This window comes from Chelonia mydas, chromosome 1, assembly GCF_015237465.2.
Source record: "Chelonia mydas isolate rCheMyd1 chromosome 1, rCheMyd1.pri.v2, whole genome shotgun sequence".
In the NCBI taxonomy this organism is placed as follows: domain Eukaryota; kingdom Metazoa; phylum Chordata; order Testudines; family Cheloniidae; genus Chelonia; species Chelonia mydas.
Genome location: NC_057849.1, coordinates 27,357,817 through 27,377,888, shown reverse-complemented (window position 1 = coordinate 27,377,888; position 20,072 = coordinate 27,357,817). Strand labels below are relative to the sequence as shown.

Here is a 20,072-nt window from a genome sequence, read left to right as displayed (position 1 = left end):
AAACTGAGCTTTGTCCCGTTTGCTGTTGCCAGCTGATCATCACACATGCACACACAGAGGACTTAACCTTTTGCTAACCCCCCAGGTCAGATCAACAACACAGTAACATACAAGAAAACAATTTAACACTAAGATAAGTATCTACTGGTGGAGATGCTGTGGACAGTGTAATGTCCACACTAAACTTTACAAAACAACTCGATAGATGGTATATGGGGAGGCTTTTTCATATTCTTCTAGCAAGGAACCATAGGTAAGGCAATCATTTATTTTAATCATAACCAAAGCCCTGCAACACACTAACCATTATGTGACTGTTCTGAGCTGTTAACATTATTACATAGGAATAAAAGAAACCTTTTTCAACAGATATAACATATTATAATGATGTATACCCATCAACTATTATTCTACCTTGCTACCAAATGATACAAAGAATACTTAAAAGAATTTGTGCACAAATACTGCACTCTTTGAAAAGGAAATGCCAATCACTACCCATGTATTTAGGGGAAAATATCAAGGCTGGTGGGCTTTGAGTATATTCTACTCAATGTGGTTTGGATCTGGGTGGGTCACATGTTGTGGAAGAGGAAGGACACCTTAGGGATAAATCACAGACTGGGAGTTAATCACTAATGGTTCAGAGATCTCTTCAGCCAGTTCCTTAAGTATTCTAGGATGTATTTGGTCAGGCCCTGCTGACTGGAAGACATCTAATTTGTCTAAGTAATTCTTAACTTGTTCTTTCCCTATTTCAGCTTCAGATCCTTCCCATTTACACTTTAGATGCTTAAATACCTTTGAGGATCTTAGCCATGATTTTTGTCTCCTAAACACCACTGAAAATGCGGAATAACTGCATTGAAGCAGGTGGAGTCACTCCTCTAACACTGGCTTGGATGAATTAAGAATCAAGCCCATAGTGCTTGATCTCACTGGATTTATCTGAGTTCATCCCAATCGAATACTAAGTGATTTCTTACAAGATTCAAAAACCAATCCTATAAGATTTGGTAAAACATTTAGAATTTTTTTGAGGGGAAGGTGGAATCTAAACTTAGAATTTTAGAACTTATTCAGGTTCTCCTAACCCAAATTAACACATCCAGGTATCTTCAGGCTGAAGGAAAAAAATATCTCCAGAATGTGGGTGTGCTGGGTGGAGCTTTCTTTCCCCTTTGTGAAGAGGCTTCACAATCTCTGTTTACTCTGCCCTGGAGAGTTACAGAAAGCAGGAACTGACTGAGCCCGCCCATCCACCAAGAGAGACCAGTGAGTTGGGGATAATTTATTTACAAGGAATGTGTGGTGGAGATGCTCAGAAGAGAGAGGACCTTCTAAGTGTCATAATATTTCACCTGGGTCCGGCGGGACAAAGAATATCCTTCTCACCATCAGATTATTTATACCTAGTTCTATGTAATCCTTCTACCAGGTGTTGTCAGCAGCAACAAGGACGAGGTTCAGATAGCTGGGGTTTTCTTCTGAAAACTTAAATAACCGCAGCTAATGTCCCCATCCATAAACCTGAGAAAACTAAATAACTCCTGAACAGGTAATATCTCTCCCACGCAAACACTGAGTCCATTGTATGAAACGAAGAAATTTATGGGGGAAAGGATCGAAAAGGGACACAGAATAAACTTTGAAAAGCCAGTAATCATTAATCAACAATAACTGTAAATATATTAAGTAAGACTCCCCTCCCCACCACCTGAGTCTCTTGGAAATAGTCTGAAATTGAATTCAGTCCTCTAGTTGTGCTGTGAGCATCCATTAAGGTAATGCATTCCTGCAGTAGCCGCCACTTCCTTCCCCACTCACGGTTTGTTTCCTGGGGTTGGAAGAGCCCAGAGCCAGAGCAGGTGCATCTCCAGTCCCTATGGGAAATGCTGCCTGCTCTGATACAGGGGCTCTATCAACTAATTCAGTTGCAGTGATTACAGCTTTATTGATGTGGGGCCCTACCTGGAGCTCCTCATCTATGTTGCTACCTTCTGCAGCTTCAGTGACATCTGTCTCTAGTTACACAGCCATCTCTTTGCCAACAGCCCTCCAGAAGCCATCATCCACTTTGAAGCCATTGCTGTGTTGTTACCTGCCTCAAAGCCACCTCTTTACAAAGTCTTCCGAGGGGAATCAGTGGCATAGGACCCTGAGCAGAATCCTTTCCACCTGGGATGCACCTGTTGCCATAACACTATTCCTACAGATACCAGAGATTAGATTAAATGAAATATGTACAGTACTGCTCTTAGCTAGCTAGCTCCTTTTTAACTTATTATCAAATAGTTCTTTCAAAAACCCTTCCCTGAAGCATTTGAGCCTTGGAGGATCAGGCTTTTAGGCTGCAGAGCAAATGTCCATGTTTTTAAATCAACGGGAGTTGAAGGTGTTCAGCTCTGTGCAGAATCAGGCCTTAAACTGAGGCACGAAGAGGAGGAGGTGACAAAAGAAACAGTGGGGGAGGATGGGGGTGAAGACAATAAGATCAATCCCTGTTCATCCATTCCATGTGCGACTTTCTAAGTGAAAATCAATAACAGTACAGCATGAATCATCATTCGCCTACAATTTTATTTTAAATAGTCCAGAGTTGAATCTAATTTTGAGTATTAAATGTACATTATTACATTACATCCTTCCCGCATGAATACTGGTGCACAGGGCACAAACTAGTCTCTTCCATTCCTCTCTGTCATTTGCTGCTGCTTCCATGTACTCTACGGTGTTAAGATCAACTATTCGGCTCTCTCTGCTAAGGGCTCTTCTTAAGGTTTCTCTTGGGTGCTCTCATTTCCCCACACCAGTTGGTTTCCACTTTGACAGCTTCATGTGTTGGCATCTGGTGTACATGCCCCAAATATGTCTAGCAGTTCCTTCTAATTCTAGTGGAAATGAGATGCTGGTTAGTAATTCTCAGCTCTCTCTGTTGGTGATGAAATCTTTCTAACCAATGCCCAGAATCTTTTATAGGCACTTATTTTCGACAGCATCTGTCTAACATTTTGGTAGATCTCTAGCTTTCACAGCTGTATGTTAGCACTGAGATTACGTCTGAATTTAAAATCCTCAGTTTTGTGCTGTATATCTTTGATTCCCAAACTTTGCTGAGTTTTGTAAATGCTGTGGACGCCTTTCCTATCCTTGATGTCACTTCCTTCTTGAGGTCTCTGCTAGCCAATATGATGCTGCCCAGATAGATGAATTGCTCCACTTTCTTATATTTTTGCCTTTTAATATGATCTTATTGCTTTATGTCGGGGTTTCAAGGATGTTTATTTTAGCACAACTAATTCTGACCCCTGCGTGGCCTGCTATTTTTGCTAGATTGTCTGTCTTTGTAATTCTTTGGAGCTGTTGCTCAGTAGCACAATATCCTCAGCAGAGTCTGGGTCTTCTACATTTACCATCTACCCAGACTATAGCAGGGTTTATGTCGCTAGTACACTTCTTCTTCATTATCCAGACTATAGCAATGCCAAATAACAGCAGAGATAAAATGCAGCCCTGTTTCTGTGTTGAACCACACCGTTTTCTGGTTGGTCACCCTTACAGACCACTTCACATATCTGTACATGACCTTGATGTTGATGACTTTAGCTGGGATTGCATAGGACTGAAGAATATTCCACAATGTATGTCTGTTAGGCTGCCAAATGCCTTTTGAAAATCAATAAAATTGATGGAGGGGGGAACTTGTCATTTTATACATTCTTCTATGATGATCTTCAGTGTGAATATCTGATTGTGATCCAGCGATCTCTTGATGCCAACTGGCAGAGGGTACAGAGGTACATACGGTACAGGGATACCCTGGACCTGGTATCTATACACTGGTTTGCCAAGGTGTGTCACAAAAGGTCTTTACTGAAAGCCGGTGTCACACTGGTCACCATAATCATTGTGAAAGATATGTATGGATAATATGTAAAGAGTTATATATCTATATTGAAAAATGTATATCCTTAAGGTCTATGACTTGGGGCTGATCACCAAAAGTTGAGAAACAGGTTTCTTTCAGGCAAGAGATATTTGTCTATCTGGCTACATGTAAACTATGTATTGTATGGTTCACAATGGATGCCAATTACAGTCTGAGCTGAATGCTAATGAAGTGATCGTGAAATTTTCCAGAGAGGGAACGTACTGGAAGTAACAAACCAGCAGGAGGGAGTTCTGTTTACAGGTAATGACAATGGATTTTTGGACTAGAAACGTAGGTAGAGAGCTACACTCTGTATCCTTTCCTGAGGGGGCAAGCTGAGAGCACGCTGGTTTCACACAGGAGGGATCAGAGACTATCTGGCTGAAAAATGCAGGGAGCAATACTAGGTTCTCAAATGCATGTTATGATTGTAGTTTATATATAACCCTTTGTTTCCAATATTTCCATCTACTTGCTTCTTCTCAACTCTCTGTTCTTTGCAAAATAAACTTCTTGGTTTTACCATAAACATGCCCAAGTGCTGTGTGTAAAACAAAACAGTGATCCTGAGGTGATGGTAAGCTGGTGTGTACTGTTCCTGTGCGAGTAGTGGATCTGTGAATGCTGTGAGTGCTCAATAGAACAGGGGCTGGGCACTACAGGGGGGCATTTGGAGGACTTGGGGGTTGGAGTGTGCCTACCGTTAACCTGTAAAGAGAGAGCAGGGCCTGTGAAGGGATTGTGTTGAGTTAGGGAGCTGACCCACTGCAGGCACAGACAAGGCTTTCTCATGCTAATGGCAGGTGGTAGCGAGGTGTCTCATGCCCTGGGTATCTCTGGGAACGTCACATTGATCTACACACGATCTCTTGGGCCTGAATCCTCCCTGTTCTTCTCTAAACTTTGTGTCCACTGACTCTTTTATCCTGTGTAGTATCACATTACAGAAGGCTTCCTCTACAACAGACAGTAGTGTAACTTCTCTTTGGTTGTTACAGTCAGTAAAGCACCCTTTTTGGATATGCTGACAATGATCCATGTTTCCACTGGCCAGGAAGGGTCTCTTTTCTCCAAACTTAATTGAACAACTCAGTTTCATTAGGGGGATGGTATTGTGTGCTTTTAGCATTTCTGCTGTAATTTGATCATCTTCCACCACTTTATTTTTCAGCTTTTTGATTACAGCCTGCACAGCCTGTTGATGTCCAGTTGATCAGATTCACATTTCATCAGAATATGGTGCTGAAGTAAATGTACACTAATCATTACTGACATCAGCATAAACATACAGTTAAGCAAAAGTTACATGGATTCTCTGATTATTCCAAATACTGCTTTGAGAGAGTTCCAGGTGAAGAAGAGAATTAACTTTTAGAAGTGCTGATATGCTGTACTGATAAGATAAAGGCTGTGGAAGATAAATATTCAAGAAGAAGTAAGACAACAGATGTCAATGCTTTCTTTTGTTCTGGTCAATGCTTTTCTTATGTGGGTTGTAACACACAGATTTATGTAACTGACATTCAAAAGTAAACACTGCAGTCCATAGAGAATAAGAGCATTAGGGCAACAAACTTTTTTTGTTTTTTTCTGGATGTAATGCAAGCACTCTGTCAGAGGATCTTTTGGGTTTGCAACGGAAAGCGAACCAATTAAATATTTTGCAAAGCAAACAGCTTCAAACTTCCTGTAATGTGCAGGGAAAGCAGTAAAGTTTTCCCACAGTGCACCATAGTCCTAGGGCTAAGGCAGCCATGTTTTGGGGGAGGGGCACTAGGGACTCTGGGATATGGTTACTTTGACTCAGGTCTGCACAGTACAGTGTGGATGCCAGAGCCCTACGTTCAAGCATGGGTTAGAAAAGTCTTAATGTAGCGTTAAAATGCAATGTAAAATACAAGCCCAGGGTTCCCTAACATGGGTCAGCTGACTTGAATCATACTAACCCTGGGCTTACATTGCAGTGTAGACATACCCATTGAGAGCATACCCATTGAGAGAAAAGAGAGGCTCACGGGCTCTCAGTTCTTGTGCCTGACCTCATCACAGCCAGCAGTAGCCATTGTAGGAAGGTCCAGCTTTGCCCTGTAGCCATGGGCTGGAGCATGCAGCCTGGTCAGCACTCGGAGCTGTACGAGACTCAAATATACTCAGTGAGGACAACTGTCATAAATATAAAGGGAAGGGTAATCACCTTTAATATCCCTTCTGGCCAGAGGAAAAATCCTCTTACCTGTAAAGGGTTAAGAAGCTAAAGGTAACCTCGCTGGCATCTGACCAAAATGACCAATGAGGAGACAAGATACTTTCAAAAGCTGGGAGGAGGGAGAAAAACAAAGGGTCTGTGGCTGTCTGTGTGATGCTTTTGCCGGGGACAGAACAGGAATGGAGTCTTAGAACTTAGTAAGTAATTTAGCTAGGTATGTGTTAGATTATGATTTCTTTAAATGGCTGAGAAAATAGCTGTGCTGAATAGAATGAATATTCCTGTCTGTGTGTCTTTTTTGTAACTTAAGGTTTTGCCTAGAGGGATTCTCTATGTTTTGAATCTAATTACCCTGTAAGGTATTTACCATCCTGATTTTACAGAGGTGATTCTTTTTACTGTGTCTTCTATTAAAATGTTTCTTTTCAAGAACTGAATGCTTTTTTCATTGTTCTAAGATCCAAAGGTTTGGGTCTGTGGTCACCTACACAAATTGGTGAGGATTTTTACCAAACCTTCCCCAGGAAGTGGGGTGCAAGAGTTGGGAGGATTTTGGGGGGAAAGACGTTTCCAAATGACGCTTTCCTAATAAAAATAAACTCAGATAAATGTTTGGTGGTGGCAGTGGAAGTCCAAGGGCAAAGGGTAAAATAGTTTGTACCTTGGGGAAGTTTTAACCTAAGCTGGTAAAAGTAAGCTTAGGAGGTTTTCATGCAGGTTCCCCACATCTGTACCCTAGAGTTCAGAGTGGGGAAGGAACCTTGACAACAATCTTCAGAGATTTTTAGCTAAATTCTAGCAAGAGTCTACTGAGTATGTGCTAACTGCAATTTTTCCAAGCTTGTAACTCGGCCAAATTTGGGTGGATTTTCAGAGATGGCAAAAAGCTCATCCCTGACACAGGGGCTACTCTGCTGCCAAATTTCAAATGCCTGTTCCAAAGCATGGGGACTCTAGAGCTTTCCAAAGAAAAGGTTGCTGGAATCTTTTTAGCATTGAAAAATATATTTTTCCCTAGCTTTGTTCTTAGAAATGGCTGCACTTCTTTGGCTGAAATTTTCCAGAAAATTTCAGCCTGAGGTAGACACCCAACTTGGAAAATTTAAGTCTAAGTGGTTAAAGGTTGGGAAAAGTATAAGCAACTGTAAGCAGAGCCTTATAATAATAAACAGAGTTGGTAGCCCTGCCTACAGTAGTAGTCTCTGAATAATATTTTGAGATTGTGTACTTTATTTAGCAAGGAATGGATGCTTTTTTGTGTGAAGTTATTTTTTATTATTTAAGAATGTGTATCTGGGAATGAAAGTTTAAGAATACAGACTTATTTAGTGGTTTGGCATAGACCAGCCTGGTTTTTCAATATTTTAAACATTTCAGATAAATGATATAAGGATCTGACATAGGTTTGCTGGGATGTGGTGTTTATAAATGCACAGAATTTTCCCCAGGTTGCCCTACTTATTCCAAGGACATTGTTAATGCTCTGACTTTGAATTGTACCAAAGGTAGTATATAAAGCTAACACTGGCAGCCCCTCGAATAAAACAGCATAAGGAGATCTTGATGTTAAAAATGCTAAACTGACAAGTTTTAGTTTGTGATTTTAGTCTGCAACTATGGATCTGTAATTCTCAATAACTGAGTGGAAAGCATTTTACTTCAGTCACACAATAATGGTTCAAACAGGGGAAAATCCTGGTGGCCTCCTTTTATGTCTCCGATGTTTGAACTGTGCTGAGAATTTCCATTTTAAGCATTAGCCATCAACAAGTTTTTTGAAAGCTGCAGCATACTCAGTAATTACTTTTTCCTCTGTGTCTAAAGAGAGACAACACACATCAAAAGCTTAATATTTCATTGCTCACCAGTTATATTTTACAGACTCCAGCATCTAAAAACTCTGTTCACCAAGCCCAGATACCTGTAGTAATCAATATATCTTCCTATGTGAAGAGTAGGAGCTATTGTAGAGGGGCAACCGTGGGATTGCAAGGGTGTCTACTGCACACAACTGTCCTTTCCTTGAATAAGCTTAGTCTGAAGTACATTCACAACAGTGATGTTAATAGCCTCTGGCACAGCAACACAGCAGAGGCTGAATCTGACACCTTTAGTACAAAAGCACAGATCTTGACCACTTGTGCTAAAGGAGCAACTTCATCAGTTAGTGTGACACAGAGGCCCTTTGGGAATTCACTACTGTGTCAGCAACTCTTGTCAGACTTGACATATTCACTACACCCAACACAGTGTGCTGATATATACCCAAAGATGGCATGCAATAGATCACTGGAAAACAAATAATTCACTGATCATTAATATCTTGCATGATGTATGTATGAGATTTGAACAGAGTTATGGATATATGCTAAATTATGTTCTTAGAGTGTGTTTGGAAAGTGATGCATAAGCCCAGTGTGCCTTAGACAATGAAATATGTATTTGCATGGCTGACCAGCATGGTAGTCAGGCAGAGACAATAAAGGCACACTTACATAAATGGTAAACAAAGCCATCAACCTAGCAAGTAGGGGAGATAGCCTCTTAACTAGGCATCTGAACCTCAAAAGATAAGTAACTGAATCAACAGATTATACAATATTACTGTATTATAAAAGTGTATCAAGTGTCTTTTATGAAAGCTAATGACACACTGGTAATATCATTATCAAATGTATATATTAACACTACATATAAGGAATTATAAACTCACTGATATTATGCTTTAAAGTCTGTGACAAAGGGAGAAAGAGATTTTCTCCCAGAGAAGAGAGAAGGCAGCTATCTACATGTCTCCAACGTAAATCAAGCATTATGGTAGCCAAACAATGGAAGTCCTATTTACAGGCAAATCAGCAGGGGCATAGGAAGTCCAGCGGAAGGGAAGAACAGTATGGGGCCTCTTGAAACAGGGTCAATGAGTCTCCCTTTCTGATCCACTCTGGTGGGAATGTAGAGGAGGCTCTATTAATAAAGGGGCCTAGGCTACTGCTTATTTCCCAGCATGTCCCAACCTAAACAGACCACCTAGATTCCAAAAATGGCTACTTCTCAACTGGGAATGGACTTGTCTTGTGATAACTCTGGCTAAGGTAAACACAGGCTATTGATGTACCCCTTCTCCATCTTAAATTGTCGGCTACTGAGAGAATCCATCCTGTTCCCCCCCGTCTTTTTTTTTTGTTCCCCTCAATTCAGTTGTGGCCTGCCTGTGCCAGCACCTGCAATAAATCCTAAGATTATTCATTCCCAGCAAACATCCTCTCTAAATGAGCTCCTCTCTGTGGCTTGTTTTGTTTAGTTTCCTTCCATTTCCGCCCTCTGAGCAGATTTGGATCCTCAACCACATCCACAGGTAACTACAAAAATGTTTGTACAACTGCATTGTGTATAGCCAACAAACAAACCAGGTTCTATATTTATGATCTCAGGCCCCTACAAATAGTCAAGGGAAAACAGCATACATTTGCTATAATGGTTATTATTCTAGTGATGCTTGTGTAGTTATGTGGTAGTGGATTTTATAAACTGAAGAGTTTTTATATTTTCAAAGCATATTAGGTACAATATAGTCCAAAACCAGAAAGGTCTGAGTATTCCATTGGCAGAATGCACCATGGAATAGATGGGCCTATAAAGGGAGCTGGCATGACGTACATTAAATGGGAGAAAGAACGGGAGTACTTGTGACACCTTAGAGACTAACAAATTTATTAGAGCATAAGCTTTCATGAGCTACAACCCACTTCATAGGATGCATAGAATGGAATATATAGTAAGAAGATATATATATATATATATATATACACTAAAAAGTGCCCAATCAAGAAACATGCAAATACATATTTCATTGTCTAAGGCACACTGGGCTTATGCATCACTTTCCAAACACATTCTAAGAACATAATTTAGCATATATCCATATATACATACAGAGAAGGTGGAAGGGAGATTGACATCTGGACATCTAGACATCTGGGAGGACAAGATAGAAAATTCAGGGTCAGATCCTTAGCTGGTAGAAATTGTATCTCCATTAGGTTCAATGGGGAAATACTGACTTACAGTCTCTTAAGATCTGCCACAATGACAGAAGTGGGAAAATGCTACTGTGACATTATTGACATAAACTGTGACCGTATAGATCATGGTTGCAACCAGGGTCCTATGGTTGTACCAATTCTTGTACAGAGGAGGCCAAGTGGGGTGTCTATGGAAAGGTTGTAATTTGTTGGTTATGATTATGCTGTCTGTATGCGCGTATCATTTTTGTATTTGAAGTTATGAATATTGGCTATGTATTTGTTTGATTCTAATTAGCCTCAGTGAAGCATTTGGTCAGCTTCTTGAGAAAGGACTATTCTCAGTAAGTGCCCAATCAAGAAACACTTAACTGACAATGGACTTTGGGAGACGCCAATCTGAGCTTTCCTGGGAACGTTCAAACTAACATGTAAACAATGGCGTCGGCCTGCAAAAAGCTGAATCATCCATAGATATGTGACTTACCCAGGTGGCTACAGACTCCATCTTGTTGTTGTGATTTTGCACAGGAGAACAAAGGGGTTTCTGCCCACAAGAGAGAGTATATAAAAGGCCCTGGAAACCCCTCAGTTTTGTCTTCAGCTGGCTCAGAAGATAGCTTCTCCACCCCATAGAGATGCCTGAAAGAAACTGGAACAAAGGACAGTAACTAAGGGGGTGTGAGTGATTGCTGGACCCAGACTAGGAAGGAGATTAGTCTGTGAAAGAAGATTATTGGAACATCTCCGAGGGTGCGATTTACCTGTATTTAGTTTCCTACCGTATTAGGCATAGACTTGCCCGTGTTTTTGCTTTATTTTGCTTGGTAATTTACTTTGTTCTGTCTCTTATTACTTGGAACCACTTAAATCCTATTTTTATATGTAATAAAATCACTTTTTATTTATTAATTAACCCAGAACAAGTAATTAATACCTGGGAGAGCAAACTGCTGTGCATATCTCTCTATCAGTGTTACAGAGGGCGAACAATTTATGAGTTTACCCTGTATAAGCTTTATACAGAGTAAAACAGAACAATCAACAGATTTATTTGGGGTTTGGATACCATTGGGAACTGGGTATCTGGGTGCTAGAGTCAGGAGCACTTCTTAAGCTGTTTTCAGTTAAGCTTGCAGCTTTTGGGGGACGTAGTTCAGACCTGGGTCTGTGTTTGCAGCAGGCTAGCGTGTCTGGCTCAACAAGACAGGGTACTGAAGTCCCAAGCTGCCAGGGAAAACGGGCTCAGAGGTAGTTTCAGAACATCAGGTGGCAGTCCCAAGGGGGTCTTTGTGATCCAACCCGTCACAGCTACAAAAGGAGCAATTGGAAGAGAAGCTTGATCAGGCCAAAATGAATGGAACTTGGAAGGGCATAAATTTAGGCAGAGGTAGGGCCAATGAAGAGCTTTACAAGAGAGGAGGCAAACCTCAAACTTAATATATGAATACATGTAATATCCATCACTTCAATGTGAGGACTGTTCTTTCTGGGTAACAGCAATTAATAAATCACTTGGAGAGAAAAACAATAGGCGATAATTAGATAAAGTAAACTGGCAAAAACACATCTGTCAAATTCACTTAATGTCTTCTTCTGTCAGGATAACACATTCACTGGGTAAAGCAATTGCAGTGAATGTAGGAATATTTTAAGACTAATAAGGCATCCCTTCAATTCCAAAACACACATTCAGGGAGAAACTAGATAAATGTGGAATGAGGGAAATGTTCTAAGAAGGGTAGATATTTAAGTGATATAACTGGCTAAAACCAACAAATATGCTGTATTTTAAGGAAGGATAATCTAGTGTTTAAAGCATTGGACTGGGAATTAAGAAATCTTGGCTCCATTTCCAGTTCAAACATGAAACTTGCTGTGATCTTAAGTCACTTATCTTGTATGCGCCTTAGTTTATCTCTCTGTGAAAAAGGAATAACACTTCCCTATTAAAATAGAGATATTGTAAGGCTTAATTCATTAATGTTTTAAAGTATTCCAATTCCTCCAAGGGAAGATACTATTGTTGGATCATATTAAAGAAGTTCTGTATTAAAATCACAAATGAGTTTGATTCCCCATAGTTTAAACTCCAGGGTATTACTAATTAAGAGGTCTCTTGGTTTTTGGTACTGTTTCTCTCCCTCTCTGTGTGAAACTTGCAAGCTGCTAATTGTGTTAGTACATTCTAAGACAGAGTCTGTTCTCAAAGCAATACTTTGTAACAACAACTACTCACAGAGAGAGAGACTCAAAGCAATACTCTGTAACAACAGAAACAGCACCCAGAGACTCCCTGCCCTTTTGTTGTATTCATCTTGCTTTGTTAACAATTATGATTAAAATAGAGATAGAGGATGTATGTTTGTGGTGGATAATAACTGAATGATCAGGGAGGTGCCAGCCTAAGAATCCAGTGTCCATCGGCTGAAGAAGACGTCAAGTGGAAATAACCAGAGGACCCCTGGAGGGCAAACTGGAATCCACCCAACAGCCTCAAGGATGGGAGAACCAAAGAACAAGATAACATCTGGCAGCACGGAGCAGTCAGGAATGTGCTATCTGCTGATTGATTCAGCAACAGCATGATGAAGCAATTCCCATAGACTGGCATAGGAATAAATTCCTATAAAAATGGACTCTAGAAAGTGAGAACTTTCTGCAAACCAACTTCCAGGAGCATCAGATGTGCATTTGACAAGGCCCTGCTCCCTCCTCATGTCCAGGCCACCTGGCCAATGGCTTGGCATGAGCAACTCTAAGGCTGGTAACTATGATAACAACCTTGTAGAACCTGTGTTTGTGTGTGTGTATGAATGAATGTGTGAATAAATATGAAATTGAATGGAATGTTAAAGCTATAACTAACTGCTTACTATGATTCTTTCTGTATTCACAATAAATGTGGCATTTTGCCTTTTCCCCTTTAATAAGATCCTGCTGGTTTTTATTTTATTGGTATAACACTGTGGAAGTACAGACTTAAGTACAGTATTACTTCTATTATCATTCGTGTTGACTGTGATTCTGCAGGAATCTCTTCTGGGTCCAAAACTGTTCAACATTGTTATTAGTTTGGAGAATGGAGAGGAAAGTATGCTAATCAAATCTGCAGACAAAATAAAGTTGACAAGGATACTTTGAAAGATAGTGCTGTATATTAATCCTATCTTATTAAAGCAGAAACTTTGTTTGAACTAATTAAAATGAGGGTGAAAGAGAGTGGCTGATATTGGAAGGAATAACCAAATGCACATGCAATTGGTGAATACTGGCTACAGCTCCATTCCTTCAATGAATCCATGTGGGTGGATCTCTATGCCAACATGAAGCTCACTGCTCCACAGCACCAGAGCCTCCGTAAAAGAACTCTTGGGCTGTTCACTATCACCTTGGACCTAGGCAGAAGATGCAGGATTCCTCTGGCGGATGGGAGTGATACAAACAAGTGTATCCCTCCTCCCAATAGCAGGACTCAGATGATCACAGTGATCCCTTCTAACCTTAGATTCTATTACTTTTCCCTAGCTGCTTCCATTTCTGATCACAGACAACAGAAAGATCTCTTTGAGGTTAGGGGGTGAACCGTATAACAAATTTCTAATGCCCTGGAATTGGATGAGGGAGGGGTCAGTTGGCATTAACTGTTGTATAAATGTATACAATTTTGCTGCTTAGTATTTTAAGTTGTGATGGTTCCAACTCCTTTTTAAAAAATGTTGCTTTGAGATTTGAGTGTTTAAGTATTGTACTGCCACTAAAAGGCCAGAAGAAAAGAAAGGGGCCTCAGTGCTTTTGTAATCTCTTGCTGGGGAGGAGTTTCATCTGGATGTGGCTGTCCTATCAAAATGCTCATAGGTTGAAGAATGTTTTTTCAGTGGAAGTTATCAGGGAGGTGGATGTCTCTTTGTTTAAAGAAAACAAAATGTGCTACAAGTTACAGAAAGATTTCTAGCAAATATAGATGCAGTCACTGCTAAAGTCTCATATGTTTAAATTACTTTAGGGGCAAAGGTCCAGACTGTGAGCATTCAATTTAGTGCATGCTATAATGAGTTTGACAATGTTAGAACTTTCTAGTGCTGTAGGCAAGGAGCATACCAAGGCCTGAAGGGACTATTGAGATCATCTAGGCCAGTGGTTCTCAAACTTTTGTTCTGGTGACCCCTTTCACATAGCAAGCCTCTGTGTGTGAACCCCCTAATAAATTAAAAACACTTTTTTACATATTTTTTTACTTTTTTTAACACCATTATAAATGCTGGAGGCAAAGCGGGGTTTGGGGTGGAGGCTGACAGCTTGCAACCCCCCATGTAATAACCTTGTGACCCCCTAGGGGTCTCGACCCCCAGTTTGAGAACCCCTGAGGCTGACCTTGTGGTATAAAACTTCCCCACAATAATTCCTACAGCACTTATCTTCAGAGTAAATTAGAGGGTGCTGAAAATCAGAGTGATTAGGGATCTATGCAATGTGGGTACTGAATGTCCTGAAATTCTTGTTTCCTTAGCTGGGATTGCAGAGTTTGAGAAAACATTTGATATCCCTACTTTGGGAAATACTAGTTCCTCCCTGCCACCTTGATATCTTCTCCTCCTCCTTTCTTTAAAGCTTTGGAAACCACAATTGTTAACTATTATGTGACAATGATAGGAAACACTGCTTTCGTCTAACTTTAACAAGAAATTTAAGGATTATCCCCTAAACCCATTCTGCTGTATGCTTCAGTATAATGTTTCTGCCTAAAACTTTCAGAAGTTCCTTCTTGTCTTGATTGTTGCTATGTATTTAAAGAAACAACACACTTGCCTCCAAGGCTATTGCTCCTATACAACTTCACAACACACTATCTCTGTGAAATCCATAAAAAATAGAAAAAAATCTGTAGCAATTGAATAATTTAAAAAGAAACAAGATATATAATGTTAATTCCATAGTTTCATAGAGTTAAAGGTCAGAAGGGACCATTAGATCATTTAGTTTGATCTTCTGTATATATCGGGTCACTAAATTTCACTCAGATACCCCTATTTTAAGCCCAAACACATTAGTTAGACTAAAACATTTCAGTCTTCAGGATATTAAACTGTGCCACAAGAGATCAAAGTGCTTTTTCCATGTTCAAAGTGCTGATCCATCATTAATGTAAACTTATGGGAGGGTTGTGAGCATAAGTATGACTTCCAATTTATAGATGGGGAAACCAACTTGGACAGGCTAAAGTTAAATGACTTTCTTAAACCCAAACAGCAAGTTGGAATTATTACAGCTCAAGAGTTCCTGACTCCCATCTCTGTGCTCATGTCTCCAATTCATACTCTCCTTGCCACAGAGCTTACAAACCAGGGATGTGAGTGAAGGATGAACCCCAATGCAGAGCCCTAGTGATTTTAGTGGGCTTGTGTGTGGGTGCGAATGAAGGGCCCACCTGAGTTCAACACATGTAAGGATTGAGGCCTAGGTGTCAGTTAGAACTCAAGAGATGGATAAATAGACAAGCAGGGACTTGGGAGAATAAAGATAATACATCAAAGAGGGTTTAGCATAAAAACTGAAGCTTCCACCCCATCACTTAATAACCACTAATACAGACATGTGTCCTGCCCATATTGCCAACTTTTGTGATATTTTATGTGTTTCTTCAAGCTGTTGGGGACACTGGGGCATGGCCACTAGGTAACTCGAGGGGATGGAAGACCACGAGTGTTGATGAAGCCCACTCGCACTAGGCCCAGGTGTCCTTGGCCCCCTGGCCCCGCCTGGAGGCACTCGCAGCAGCTCTGCGTACTAGGCCCAAGTGTCCTTGGCCCCCCCGCCTGGAGGCACTTGCAGCAGTTATGCTGAGGATCTGCAACAATATGTTGCAGAGTCAGACTGCCTGAAACTAAACAAGGCCAAACACGGCAGATATGGAAGAAAAATGGTGAATAAAGCAGCTTTATGTATAGTTTAACAAATGATACAAAAAACAAGGGAACTAGCTGGTAACTGGATTGGCTGGCTATATGGATACTTAGGGCAGCTTGCTATTGGATAAGTATGCTGAAGAAAGGATGTATAAAAGCCTGTGTAACTTCCTGCTCTGTGTGCAGGATTTGAGATTCTATTCTCCCTGTACCTTTTTGAAGCTTCAAATAAACTTTTCTGCTTCTCCACCCCATTGTGATTACTGGGTGAAGCACACCAGGTAGCGAACCAAACCCTGCTGTTGTTTTGCCTCTTGGCACTGGGTGCCGGCAACAAAGCCTTTGCTCCAGGAGTCATGTGATTATGGAAGATTATCAGGTTTCATTTTAAACCAAGTTTCTAGCCATTATAGTTGAGGTGAATCTTGAAAATGTGAACCCTAAAGAATGAAAAAAAAAACAGTGTCAGTAATTCCTTCCTCCTAACATCCCGAAAAAGGGATGGCCTAAAAATTCTCAGGTTTGAAAATCTCAAGATATTTGGGGAGGCTTGAATAATTTTTTAATGCTTCAAGTTGGTAATACTGCATTTCTGTTCCTCTAACTTGACTTTAAAAACTTAATACAACATTCTGATTTGATTACAGGTTTGGAATAAGAGAACTGGAGGTGGTGGTAGGGGTCCATAGGCAACCTTGGTGGGAGCAGAGGCGATGTGTGGGAGACACATGCCACTCAGATTTTTTCCAGAGTTTGTATGCTCTACCCTGAACCCCACTTTGTACCACCAGAACCTTTAAATTATGCCCTCTCCCCACCAATAGTTATGTGTTGTCTCTGGAGCAGAGTTGTTAGTAAAATCAGGGATATTTGACCAGAGAATCATAGAATTATAGGACTGGAAGGGACCTTGAGAGGTCATGTAGTCCAGTCCCCTGCACACATAGCAGGACTAAATATTATCTAGAAAGATTATTAATGAAAAGGAATTGATATCTATGGTAAGACTGATCCTGGGATGATAAACCAAGTCATGTGACTATGATTTATGATTTTATATAGAGACATAGCTTTCATTGGATGAACTTCTGTGGGTGGAAGGTACAAGCTTTTGAGCTACACAGAGCTCTTCAGATCTGGGGAAGGCAGCAGTTTCTGAGCTAAATACAAGTTGGGACAGATTAAGCAGAAAGGGTAACACATATTGGAGGTGGTCACTTGAAAGTAAGAGTGGGGGTTAGACTACTATGCATAAAGGGTTTGAAGTGGGCAATAAAGGGTGGCAGGCAGCGCAGTGTTACAAATTATTGTAATGAGCCATAACACTTGTTAAATCCATGGTTGTTGGTGTCTAGCAGGATTATGAATTTGTCATCCCTAGACCCCCAAGTGCCAGAATCAGGCTATCTATACCCTAAGAAGTTTAGCTTTCATTTTTAACAAAGTAAGTTTCTAGCCCTCAGAGTTGTTGTTGGAAAAACTTGACAATGGGACCCCCTATACGTTCCAACACTACAGGTCAAGTAAAAAGACCCAACGTGCCCTATTGTAAAATCCTATGATTTTTCAGAGCCTGATGCAAAATTTTTGAATGCTTGAGGTTGGGGCTATTGCTCTGCAGCCAGAGTTGGGCTGAAGGGAGAACCAACTCCGGCGGGAGTTAATTACAGACAGGCGCCTGCAGCATCTATGGGCCGCAGAGCAGCCCTGGAATATGCCCCTGTTCCTACTGCAGGGCGCATCCCTAAAGAGCTCTGGACTCTGGAGGCCTAACGCCTCCCTCCTCCCCTCCTGGGGCATCTTGTCTATCCTCCCTGTGCGTTTCTATGGTGTGCTGAAGGGACAGGTGGCGCATGCGCACTGCCTCCCTGTGCCGGCCGGCTCCACATTGAGGCAGGGCGAGCGGAGGGACCATTGAAAGATGGAAGCGGCGGCTAGAGAAGAGCTAGGTACAGCGTGCTCCGTTGTCTGGGGATGGTGGTGAAAGTGAGGCGGGGCGGAATGGGCAGTGGCTTGCTGTGCGGCGGGGGTAGAGGGCACAAGGGGGCTGAGGAGATTTGACTCCCCCCCGCACTTGGAGAGAATGGTTTGCTCCGCCGGTAACGCATCTGCAGGGCGGGATAAACCATCCCACCGGAGGGGGGGAGGAAGGGTTGAACCACTGCAGCCCCTTCCTCCTAACAACTCCTGCGGTTTCCCCGTGCTGGGGTTGAGCCCGGGCCTCCCGCGGGGGGCGGGTGTCTCCTGCACAGGGGGGAGGGGCGCGAGGTGTGCGGGGCCCTGTCACTGATCCGGGAGGCCCGTGGTGGCAGGGCGCAGGGCGGGCGTGTCCCGGCAGCGGGGCGGGGGGAGCGCTGGGTTCTCCGCCGCTGGCCGCTGTTGTGTGGCCCGGGCCTCTCTGCGCGCCGGGGGAGGTGATGGCGGTAACCCCCCCCCCAGCTTGCTGACTCCCCAGAGCCGGGCCAGGCTGGCTAGCGCGGGGGCTCGGGGAGCTGCGCCCAAGGGGGACGAGTGACCCGCTGCCTGCTGGGCCGAGCTCTGGGCGGGGGACGCTGAGGAGGAGCCATGTGGGGGACACCGAGGAGCCCCCCCCCACCCGCTCCCGGGGCCGTGTGCCCACAGCCGCAATGGCAGGTGGTGGGGAGGTTGGGAAACCGGGCCCAGAACTGCTGTCGCTTCAGCTCCGAGTCTGCGTTCCCAGCCTAGCCGCTGGGTAACGCTGCTGCCTGCGAAGCGAGGTTGTGCGGTGGCTTCTTCTGATCGTCGTGACATCTGCTGCCTCCGCAGCCAGCTACAGCTTTTGGCTGAAGTTTTCAAACTTGGAGTGTCTAAAGCAAGGCATCTAAATCCGTGATTAGACACCTAAATTTAGACTTTGAGAGGTGTGACTAGTTAGCACCTCTAAATATCAGGTCACTAGACTCATTTAAGCAGCTAATTTTTGACACCTATATTTGAAAATGTCCAAAAGCATTAATTCACTATGACTGATTTGTTGTAAATCACAAAAATGTGGGAACCCCCAATATATACCTGTCTCTTAAGATGTGACAATCTGAGGAAGGTTAAAATGGACTGATGTTTTTGTTCTTTGATGTCATGTGAAAAACACTGACTAAAACAGTCCGTTATCACCATGAGTGCGATTCTTTAAAACTAATCTCAGTTTATGGTTAAATAAAAGCCTTTTAATTTTTCAACTACTGAATTTAGGCATCCATGATATTCTGGAGGAACTCTCTCCATTATGATGAATAGGACTCCCAGAATAAAACCCTTTCAATAGCAAAGGGTGGTAGCTTTTACATATAACAATTTTACTGATGCATAGCTTCAGGATCCTAACAAGTATCATTCATTCTTTGCCTCTACCTTCCAAAAGTGTATGTCGTTAGATTTCTCTCCCCCCATTATATTCTTTTCATTTATACTTGCAAAAATAGTATTTTCTCTGATCTTGGATTTGGCACCATTGGAGAAAAAAAATAAAACTTCTTTTTAGGTGTAAAAATACGTTGCTTCTCTTTTAGGCTTAAGTTCCTTACTATCTGAATTCATCTTCTGTTACACCTATTCTTGAAATTATGAAGTGTAATTCATCAATCTCTGCCAAGCCCTTTTGCAAAAGGAATTCTGCAGTGGGATAGGCGTTTTTTTACTTTAAAATGGGAATCTGATTGTTGCTTTTACAGACTGTACATACTCAGGCACAATGTGGTGTCAGTTGGCATTAAGGGCCATAAAGGCTCCCGTTGACTCTTCTGGGCTTTAGATCAAATGCATTTGGCTTCTCTTCAAGTCCCTTATAGTGGATCTCCAGAACTGATCTTTGATGCTAGGCATTTTTACTCTCAGGTTACTATTTCTCTTGATTTGACATTTGTCTCATCTATGCTGTAAATCTCACCTTTTGAAGCCTTTAAGAAGCTTTATGTACTTACAGCAACGCATCGTTTCCACTTCACTCAGGTGTGCAGTGGGTATTTGAGTAAATACCTGGTTACAGT

General features: G+C 41.8%; 1 protein-coding gene across 1 annotated transcript in view; it reads left to right on the top strand.

Annotated features, from left to right (window-relative positions):
- Positions 1-17,905: 17,905 nt before the first annotated feature.
- The window catches only part of SLC36A4 (solute carrier family 36 member 4), a 232,567-nt gene continuing 230,400 nt past the window's right edge, over positions 17,906-20,072 (top strand). The window contains exon 1 of the mRNA XM_007069478.4: positions 17,906-18,014. Within this exon, the coding sequence (XP_007069540.3) occupies positions 17,987-18,014 (28 nt within the window). The 5' untranslated portion in view covers positions 17,906-17,986. The remainder of the gene's footprint in view (positions 18,015-20,072) is intronic.